Source organism: Elephantulus edwardii, unplaced genomic scaffold (genome assembly GCF_000299155.1).
Source record: "Elephantulus edwardii isolate Elephantulus edwardi_28Jun2011 unplaced genomic scaffold, EleEdw1.0 scaffold00008, whole genome shotgun sequence".
Classification (NCBI taxonomy): Eukaryota; Metazoa; Chordata; class Mammalia; order Macroscelidea; family Macroscelididae; genus Elephantulus; species Elephantulus edwardii.
In genome coordinates this window covers 14,922,428-14,933,456 of record NW_006399758.1, presented here as the reverse complement: position 1 = coordinate 14,933,456, position 11,029 = coordinate 14,922,428, and the positions used below count along the sequence as shown (strand labels likewise).

At 38.0% G+C, this 11,029-nt stretch overlaps 1 protein-coding gene across 7 annotated transcripts in view; it reads left to right on the top strand.

The window, feature by feature from the left end:
* The window catches only part of EYA1 (eyes absent homolog 1 (Drosophila)), a 235,543-nt gene that overhangs the window by 34,054 nt on the left and 190,460 nt on the right, over positions 1–11,029 (top strand). For 6 of the 7 annotated variants that reach the window (XM_006880459.1, XM_006880455.1, XM_006880453.1 and 3 more), the window contains one exon: positions 2,311–2,388. Coding sequence is in view for 6 of the 7 variants with exons in the window: in XM_006880455.1 (XP_006880517.1) it covers positions 2,311–2,388 (78 nt within the window). In the remaining variant the exon portion in view is untranslated. Of the gene's footprint in view, positions 1–2,291; positions 2,389–11,029 lie in introns of those variants that run through there. The other variant, XM_006880458.1, reaches the window with a different exon arrangement.

Genomic DNA, 11,029 nt, shown 5'->3' with positions numbered 1-11,029 from the left:
GGCATTGAACATTTTTTTTAAGAGGAGGTGGCCCATCTTTCTTCCACAGAGTGATTCGTGGGTTCAAACCACTAACCTTTCGGCTGGTAGCCCAATGCATTATTTACCTTGCCACTAGGGAATAAGGCCTAGCAATTTTCTGAAAGGGCTCAGCCTTGAAAACCTAATGGAGCAGTTTCCATTGACAGGAACTGGAACCAGTTCACAGCAACAAAACAATACATGGAATATAAAATTTGTCATTGGAATAATTTATAAATGTATAATCCAGTGGTGTTAATGAGACTGACTTGTTGTGCAAGCAGCTCCACTGTCTGTCTGCTTCCAGCACTTTGCTAACATTCCCAGTAGGAACACTGTGCCCGTTAGGCAATAACTCCCCCTGCTCGCCTCCCCCAACCTCTGGTAACCTCTAATCTACTTTGTGTCGCTATGCATTAATATATGAGTTCTTTTTCAGAGAGGCAGTCTGTGATGTGGATAGCTGAACAGGAAACTTCAGAACTGTGCACCACCAGTGACATACCTGCTTTGCTTTCCTAAAGATCTGTCAGTGTAATGGTTGGGAAGGGAGGGATCATTAGGGTGCCTGGTGGCATAGAGGGAGAAAGGAAATGTGGACTTATGTCAGACCGCATTAGCATCAATGAAGACTGTTAACCCAAAACAACTGGTAGGCAAGTGAAACTTTAGTTTCACTGTTGTTTGGTCTGCATTAAAATAATCAGGCAGAATGCTTTCCATTAGATTCACCAGTTCTAATTTTTCCTTTTTAACATTGTACGGAAACAATCTAAATAATTCATTTTTGTAAGTGACTATCTGATGAATCTATTAATCATCTTTTAAAAAAAGTACTCATGCCTTAGTCATATAGTAGAAGGCCCTGTAGCTGCAGAGGGACTGTGGCCTTTGCCATGTTTGTAAGAAATGGATAGAGTTGAAATAGAAAAAAAAAAGGCATTTTCTCTGTCATCTTTTTTTTTATAGTATGGGTTTACTTTGTGGGCGAGTTTGACAAATATTCTATTGTTGGAGTCATCATTTTGGACAGCACTTTGATTTTTAAGTGGTTTTTATAATATCACGGCATAATTTCTGCATACTTGTTACTGTTTTTTAAGAGTATTGCTTTACTTCAGAACACCTTTTGGTAAAGAGACAACTTCATCAGTGTAGCCTAGATAAATTCCAAGAATGTCACCTCAGCACTGGTTTCTAAAGGAAAAAAAAATGATAGTTTTTTATCCTTTCTTTGTAGAAGTGTGGTAATGTCACTGTGTCTTGGAGCTGTTGTTTTTGAAGAACTTTTAACATAAATCTGTATTTTGTCATTGTTTTATTTCATAGCCCAAAGGGGCATTACTGTTCTGAAAACTATGTCCTATAGGTATTGTTTTGAATAGAAAATATTTTCCAATTTTATTTAAACTTTTGGAAGCATCCACGTCCTAAACAACATGCTTCTGGAAACTCTGTAAACCTGGAGAAACAAGGAGAATTACAGAAAGACTTCAGGCCTTTTGTTCATAGAGTCCCTATCAGTTGTGCTCAACTCGATGGCCTTCAACAATAACATTTACATTTAGTGTGTCTTTGGTTATTACTGTGTCTAAAATATAGCCAGTTGACAGTAATCTATTATCTATCTTTCAGCCATGCTGGACAGATATAGTGAAAGATAGAGTCTGTGTATCTGTGTGTATATGTATATGTGCATCATATTCACAGGATGTTTGTGTGTATACATCTGCTCTTAAACATCATGAAAACCTGCTGGTATTTCAGACATTATGTATTTTATTTTACTTTGAATCTTTTTGTTCTTTTTTTTTTTAAGTTTGTTTGGATATTATTTTTTTTTAGAAAACAGGAAATAGTTTCATTTCAACATTCTTTTTAAGAAAGGTCATTTATTATTAAGCAATTAGTAAATATTACATAACCTTTATTATGTTTGTTTTAAATAATTTCTTTTTATTTTTATTTTGGTTTGAGGAGGAAATTTATGAAGTAAATTTATTTTCTATTCAACCATTTATGCACATGTTCTTTTAGAACATTAATTACATCGCCATAATAAATTCACATCCTTCCAAAGAAAATAATTTCCCTTACAGGGTAGGGGGAAAAATAACAATTTCACAAGAATGTTTTAAAAAGTAGCCTATTGAGAATTTTAATATGATTTCTATTCAAATAAGAAAGGATTGCATTTGATTTTATGTTACTATTTTGAATGTTGTCTTTACGATGACTTTGCAAATAGCTATCAATTAGACACGTGATTTATGTTGTTTATTTTTGTAGTTAAAACAGAGCCAATGAGCAGCAGTGAAATAGCTTCAACAACAGCAGACGGGTCTTTAGACAATTTCTCAGGTTCAGGTAAGGAATGAATCTTCAATTTTGATAATAAGATTCAGCATTGCTTTTTCTGATCTATGTGAAGTGATGTGTGGTGCTGTGAAGTTGGTTCCCACTCAGAGTAACAGTGCCTGGCGCTGGGCCGGGGCCTCGTGCCTTGAGATGCCGACCCGCAGCCCCTTGTTTCCTCACAGTCACATACTGACAGTCTTGATGCTTTTATTCAGTGTGCTGGGATGTGCGTGGAAAATGTTATTCTCCTATCCAGGAGTCGGAAGAATTTTATTTTTACCATTTCGTCTATTATCTTGATTATGCCAGTGATTCTTATTTCTTTCTCTCACATTTGTATACAGTTGTTCTGTCTGTTCACACCATCTTTCTAAGTAAATGCTACATTTGACTGTAGATCTAGATGAATTTGCTGTTCTTTAAAGCAGAAGGCTACGTCCTTATGTTAGTTTTCAATTAATAAAATTGACCTCAGACAAATGAAATGTTCAAGTTTCAGGTCATTGATAATGAATCACGAGATTTTAAAGTAACTGCAAGGACGTAAGAGGTAGTTTTACCAGGTTACTGAGCTTTATCTATTTCAACTCTAAGGTATTTCTATTAGAAGGTAATTCTTAAATTTTTAATTCATTTCCCATTACTTGCTGCATTTAGAAAACATTTTCATTGGAAATGCTATACTTTTAAAAATGAGTAAGATTTAATTTAGCCCGAAGGATAATTAATTTTCTATAAAACCAAAGTAAGAGGACTTGGAAGCAGATAGAAAATGATACACAGATGCATGACATTTGTATTAATGATACCAGGAGGATATAACAAGGACATGGCATAGGGTGTTATAGACATTACTTCCTATATGAAATATTGAAATTTGACTTAACCCAGGCAACAATGTGCTTTGTATTATTGGGGATTTGCAGATATCTGAGAATGGCCCTCTCTTGGGGCTTAATGGGCTGAATAATTGACCAAATCAGCGTGTGTTCCATTCCATTTGATAATTCCAGAGAGAAGCCAGTGAGAACCAAGACCATCCAGGAAAGAATCCAAAAAGATCTGGGGGGTTAACAGAAGGTTTTCTGAAAGTGATACCTATAATCAGACTTAAGAAAGGAGATCACTTGTATAAATAGGGAAGGGGTTACAAGGTGGATGGGACATTCTGTGTGATGAGTTGAAGACACAAAGGCCTTAGACTTTTGGAGGAAGAGCAAAACTCATTCCTGAACAATGAGGGACAGGAGTCAGACTCTAAAGCGTTGTGGCTATTTGTATTTTATTCTGAATGCAATAGAGAGGCATGAAAGGAAAAGAATAATATTAAATTGAGAGATAACTAAAGTAACTTTAAAGGATAAATAAGAATAATTATATTACATCATTGGTCTTGATTTTGATAAGTGTACAATTATAAGGGAACTCTGGTAGCCTAGTCAGTAAGGAGTTGTACAACAAATCCAAAGGCATGTGGTTTGAATCCACCAGCTGCTTTGGGCAAGGGGGTGTTACGGACGGGGCCGGACCGGGGCGTGTCCGGTGCCGGGGCCCGCGTGTCACGTGGTCTCCACCAGCTGCTTTGGGGGGGGGGGGAAATGGGCAATTAGCAGTTTCTGAAAACCTATTGGAGGGTCAGCTGAATAAGGTGAAGTAGTAGAGGTAGGGTGAAGTGTTTTAAGCACATAAATCGCTAACAAAAGGAAAGTGAATGTAGTAGGGAATTATGTTGTTGTTGTTGTTAGGAGCCACTGAGTTGTCTACAATTCATAGCAACTCTGTGAACAAGAGATCTGAACTTTGTCCTTTCTTGATGCTTCCTCATCACCTGATATGTCCGAACCAGTATTACTGTTAACTGTTGCCAATTCATGCTGTTGAGAATCTGTCTCTCTTTCTCTGATGCTCTACTTCTCATCTTGATATATTTTTCCAAGGGCTGGTCCCTCCTGACAAGATGCCCAAAGATTGTGAGATCAAGTCTCACAATTCTTTCTTACAAGGTGATCGGTTGCATCTCCTCCAATTCAGATTTGTTTGTTCTTTTGGTAGTCCGTGGACTATTCTGTATTAACCTCCAACACCACACTTCCAAGGCATTGCTTTTTCTTCTGACATCCTTATTCATTGCCTAACTTTCAGATGCTTTGGAAGCAATTGAAAATACCATGACTTGGATCAGCTCTTCTGCTGAGCTGGCAGGTACATTGTACCAGGCCAGACAGTGTGTTTTATATTTCCCATAGTTTGCAAGTTTGTCTTATATTTGTATGCTTGATTGTTTTATGGTTACAACAATTATATGTTGTATTGGAGGGATAACTTGCTTATTGTTTGTGTACACAAACATACATACATGGTTGCTTGTTTATTGTTTTCTCTTATGGGTTCAGCACTTGTCTACCAGTGTCGTCTGTCATGGCATTGTGTTCTTGTTGTTATGTGCCATCAAGTCACTTGCAACTCACCTCAACCCTGTGTACAAGAGCTCTGAAGCCTTCCCTATCCTAAGACTGACTCTGATACATCTACGTCTATTGCCCCAGTTACTGCTATCAATCCATCTCTGGGGTCTTCCTCTCCTGTGCTGTCCTGCCACCCTCAACCTTCCATGCCTGATGTCCTTTTCCAAGGACAGGTCCCTACTGGTCACCTGCCCAAAGTATGTGAGATGGAGTTTTAAAATCCTAGCCTCCAAAGAGAAACTTGGTTTCACCCTCTCTAAGACAAATTAATGATTTTTGTCAGCCCATGGTATGTTCAATAATTCTTTTCCAGCACCACAATTTGAAAGCATCAATTCTTCTTCTCTTATCTTTAGTCATTGTCTAGATCTCTGATGCATAGCAAGTAATTGTGAAGATCATGGCCTGGATCAGGAGTACCTTAGTCTATAGACTGACATTCTTCCTTCTCTGTACTCTGGAGAGGTTCCTGACAGCAGATTTTCCCAATGCAGTTCATCTTTTGATCTCCTGATTGATGGTACCAAGAGTGTCAAGGCATTAGAGAGAGATAACAGAATTGAGAGATGCTGTTTAGAAGTCCAGAGCAATTATATGCTGCAGATGCAAACTTTATAAAGGTTGAGGTTAAAGGTGTTGGCAAGTCAGTAACAGGATGATTGATGGGAGGAAGTTGCTGGCACAACAGCAGTGGCTTAAATACAAAACAGAGGTGGATGAACTGAGAAGAGGAGTGGCTTTTCTACTAAAACATCAGGAAACAGAGTATGGAAAATAATGCCTTTGAAGTGGGTGTGGTAGCAGTGTGTTAAAGGAAGTCCTGCTTGATTCCTCTGTTCAAAACCCTCTATATTCTCTTTGGCTTCTGAGAAAAGCTGCTTCTTAACAATAGCCTCAAAGCCCCTTTACCATCTGGCCTCAGTGACCTCTCTCACCTTATTGCTGGCTTTCCCTGTTTACTGCTGTTCCCTCCACATGCCAGACGTGCTCCCAACATGGCACGTTAACAGAGACAATCCCTCTGCCAAACACTCTTCCTCATAGATCTTCTTAATTCCCTCACCACCTTCAAGTGTTTTTTCTTCTTCAAAGTAGACACATTTCATTTATAGCATGTAGAGACTTTTGCAAACTGTTATTTATTTACACATTACATTTTCTGCTTGTGCCTCAACCCCCTCAAAATATAATAAATTCCACAAAGGGCAAGAATGTTTGTCTTGGTTTGTTCACTTCTGAATCCTTAACACTAAATTGTCATGTGCCATAGAGTTGGAACTGACTCATAGCTGACCCTCCAGAAGGTTTTCAGAGGCCGTAAATTGCATGGGAGGAGATAGCCCATCTTTCTCCTGTGGAGCAGCTGGTGGATTCATACCACCTGTCTATGGAGTTGACAGTGCAGCTCTACTCAGTAGACCCCAGAACTCATGGGACATGTTAGACACTGAAGTATTTGCTGATTAGTTAACAAATACATAAAATACATGAAAGATAATGTCTCCCTTTTTTTGTCTGAAGTGACCCAAAATGTATTTGGAGAGTTGGAGAAGATTAAAATAGAGTATGTGAGAACTGGAGAAATGAGACTGTATTGAAGTTTACAAGAGTAGAAATTCTGAGCAGTTCTGGAGATAATGAAGATTATGTGGAGCAGTTTTCTCTGCAAGCCTTTTAAGTGAAATGACAGTTGGCTTTGATCCGGGGTTGAAGAGTTAAAGCATAGGAGAATTCAAAGGTGGGGGGGAAGGGAGTGATTAGGGTATTGGGAAGAAAGTGGTAGAAAATAATTATTCATGGATGAAGATGGGATTAGAAGAGTAACAAACTAATAAAAAATAAAGGTATTAAGGGCCCTCAGTGCCAGAATGAGATTGGAAAACAAATGAACAAAAGCTCTAGAAAGATATTTTTTCCTTAATCTCAAAATTGTGTAAGGCCTTCACCATAACCTTCTGTATTTTTTTTTCTTTTGAAAAGAAAATTGACCTCTGAACAGCATACATTTGAAGTGCTTAAATGTATTTATACCTACAGCATTTTTAATGGATACAACCACACTTAAGCCCATGCAATTCAAACCTTTGTTGTTTAAACATCAAATCAAATGTAAATTAAACTAGGATTTTTTACTGCACAGGGATTTGGTATCCTGTCTTTGTTCAAAGGTCAACTATATTTCTTCAATCCTCATAACTGTTATTTAAAATTCTTTTTAAGTGTCTCTCTGTTTAACTGCAAGAACAATGATCCTGTTTTTACCATTTATAAATCCCTGTGGTTATCATGTGGGCATGGTGTTAATCAGACAGGAGGAGTTCAGTTACCATTGGGTAAAGGAATGAATGAATTTGTCAATAGGTTTGTGGTTTGAGATTGAGAAAAGAGTGTGAAATGGAGAAAAAGGCTCAGGGTTTGATTGTGAGCTTGATGGTTGAGGTACGAGAGGTCTAGAATTGAGAATTAGAGTGGAAAATATATAACTCAAGATACGGTTGAATTTGCCAGGAATCAGAACCAACTTTGATAAATATGTGACAGTGTCAGAAGGTGAATTCCTTTGTAGAAATGTTGAAGAGCTCTTGAGTCTTGGTAAAGGAAAGGATTTGTGGAAGAACAGAAAAAGAATCATTTGGAGGAAGCAGCAATGTAGATAATGTTTTCTAGTCTACTTGCTATTTGGAATGAGCAATATCTACTTGAAAAAATAATTTAAAAAACCCCAAAATGTATGTGGTTTTTGGTCTTGTGAAGAAATTAAAATTTTAGAGCGGACTTATAATTATAGTGGAAATGTAATTTATACTGTGTACCATTGAGGTGAAACCAGAAGATTGTCCTCCTTTTCTCCTGTGAATTGGCTGGTAGATTTGAAGCACATGACCTTGATTTAGAAGCTCAACTCCTTAACCACTAGGCCATCAGAGCGTAAGAAATACGGTTCAGAGTAAAATATGATTATGCATTATATGTATTAGAACAATCTGGAACAAGGAGTGAATTGTGAGGTGGGCTAGGAGAGGGTGAAGAAAAGGGAGAGAAAATGTATAACAATGAATAAATAAAAGAGAAAAAAATAAGTGAAAAAAAAAAGAAATACGGTTCAGATAGGAATAATTGAAGAGACTGAACCCATGTGGAGTTTTCCTTTACATGAATTGATTCTGTGGATTTGTCCACAGAGGAAAGGATTGAGAGTTAGTGAGTTGGGCTAAGGAATAGAAAACGCAGAGCACCATGGATAGTGAACTCTTATATTTTTTTTTATTACTATTATTATTAATTTCAATGAACATTTACAAAGATTGTGGATTTCCATTCTGAATTCTTATATTCTTGTACATTAAAAAAAAATTAAGATCCAGATATTCTTGGCATGTAGCTATGACCAGATATATGGGCTCTATGTGAAAAAGAAATCTGGAGAGAGCAATTGCGAGCCCTTCTGCTATCACTGTTTCCACTCTGTGATGACTTAAGCTCACATGCTCTTAAAAATCTGTATTCTAACTACTCTTGTTGTCTTGAGGAAATAGCAAAGATGAAGTAGAAGCAGAGTCTTTCTGATGTTGATAACAGCTATCTTCACCTCTGCCTTTTAGGGAAACCGAGCATCTTAAAGTGTTAAGATGCTGGCTCACTCCTCCAAAGGAGGAGTGTTGATGTGGGGCCTGGAGGAGAGGAAATAAAAAGCATATGGCTGAATAAAAAATCGCAAGGTTGCTTATCACATAGGGAGCTCTGCTGTCCTAGTCCTTAGGAAATTGAGCTGCTAAATCAAAGGCTGTACTTCTGAGTTTGTGGTTCAAATCCACCATTTGGCTCTATAGAAGGAGGTGGACAATTTCCTCACATGCACTTTGCAACCTCAAAAACCCAGTGAAGGGTCAGCCATGAGTTGACTCCAATTCAAAGACAATAGGTTTTGAGATGAGAGTCATAGCTCCTCATTTACTGCTTACCAATGAAAAGCAATAATTATTGACTGAAAATTTAAGAACAATAGAATTTGAAAAGAATGTAACTCTAGGGATTGCAATATGTCTTCTCTTGATGTCTTTACCTTGTCCAGTAGGCCTAAATTTCTTATTAATTTATTAAATAAGACATCCATTAATATTGATCAGACAAAGCTGATGTCTACTGGTATTTGAAAAATAACAATTTTTTTTCAGAAAAAGAAAATATCATAGGTGGAAAAAATGGGCTTTTTTGTTTTTAATTTTAAAATGATAAAACTTTCAGTCTTATTCATTCATTCAACAAGTATTTACTTAAATATAATAGAACACTTACTTTATATCAAGCAACATCATAAATAGTGAGAATATAGCAGTGAAAGGTAGAGGAAGTTCTGCTGTCGTGGAGCTTTTATTCTTGTGGGGAAGAGAGGTGACGCATAGGCAAGGGGTAAACAAGTATCTTCCCCCCAGGTGTCAGTTTGTTGTCCATGGTGACTTGAATGCTGCTTTAAGTCTGGAAGTGATGCCATTGGTATTTTAAATAGCACCAGAGTTATCTATTGTGGGAAAACGTTTCTATAGAACTTCCAGATAAAGACAATAGAAAGAAAAGCTCCTTTTTGGTGACACTACAAAGGCTTTATTTGAGGCTTCACAAAATGATATTTGTTCAAGATGGTGCCCATCCTTTTTTCCCTCATTACCAATGATTAGTCAGATCTCAACATCTCCTTCTGAAAACTAACCGGAAAAAACCTTTATAGATCACAAAAAGAACACTGTCTAACATAGTGTTGAAAGATGAAGCTCTTAAGTTGAAAGGAACTCAAAATACACAATGATCATAACAGTTGATCTGAGCACACCCCTATGGTGATGATAATACAACACTGAATAACATTTTATTCTGTTGTTGTATGTAGGATCTACAGTCAACACCTTTGGTACCACCAATCAAGAGATTTAGGAGATGTATTGGGAATGTCTGAAGTGAGAGACCTCTCCAAAATACTGTAGAGCAATATTGTAATTTTTAAGGCTAAAGTGTACCTGATTTAAGCCATAGCCTTGTTGTTTATTATGCATCTGAAAGCTGAACATTGAATAAAGATGACAGGAGGAGAACTGATGCCTTTGAGCTGTGGTGTTCTAGAAAGTACCAGGTATCCCCCAGACCACCTAAAGAACAGATATGCCTTAGAGAAAGTGCAGCTAGTGTGTTTCTTGGAGACAAAGATCACACACCTTTATCCCACATGCTTTAGACCTGTTGTTATGAGAGGCTGTATTTTGGGAAAGTGGGAAAAGGGGAGGGGTACACAAAAGAGAAGAAAGACCCTTAATGAGGTGGATTTATACAGTGATTGCAGCACTAGGCTCAAATGTGTCAGAAATTATGAGGATGGCAGAGTGTAAAATGAGTGAAAGCTACATGAGGACATAACTGACCAGTACTGTCTACCCAAAGGGCAGTATCCACTATTGTCAACACCCGCAACACAAAACCAATTCTCAAATGGCCAGGCATGTCCCCCAGGCTCCCACACTTCTTTCCACTAATTCCAACATCAGCCTTACTGTTCTACTGGGTCAGAAATCTGTTGCTGGGTCAGAAATCTGTTGCAGTAGCTCACAGAATACACTAAACCATACTCAGGATTAGGAAGTTTATGAGTGAAGTTGAAAGGCTATAACTCAGGTTGGTAGCAGGATAATATCACTCAGTGAGGACAGCTGCTGAAATGTGCCTGCAGATACCTCAGTCTTTAGCCTCGTGTCTTTAGGCTAGGGTTTCAAAGCTCTTTGTCTAGGCCTGCTAATTATGGCTCTCCCGCCAATCCTATATCGATCTTGGGAAAAGATTCCTAGCCCTGGTTCCAGGGGGTAGCAGTCCCAAGGTCAACTCTGTCTCATGTCAGTTCTCTGGTTCCCTGCTGTAGCTGCTGTTCTTACGCCTGTGTAGGTCCTCAGTCTTGCTAGTGCAGGTACCTTTGAACCCAAAGGATGTACATTCCAGATTTGCTGCTGCTGCTTTGCTGGTGGTTAAGAGAAACAATTTCTGCAGCTGAATCTGCCCAATTTAAGGGCAAGACTAGCCAATCCCCTCATAGATAAATCAACACACTCCATTCACATCTCGCTGGCCATCCACATGGCAAAGTCAAAGTTAATGGCTAGGAAAGTAATTTTGAACAGTAGTAAACACTTCTTGACACCATACAC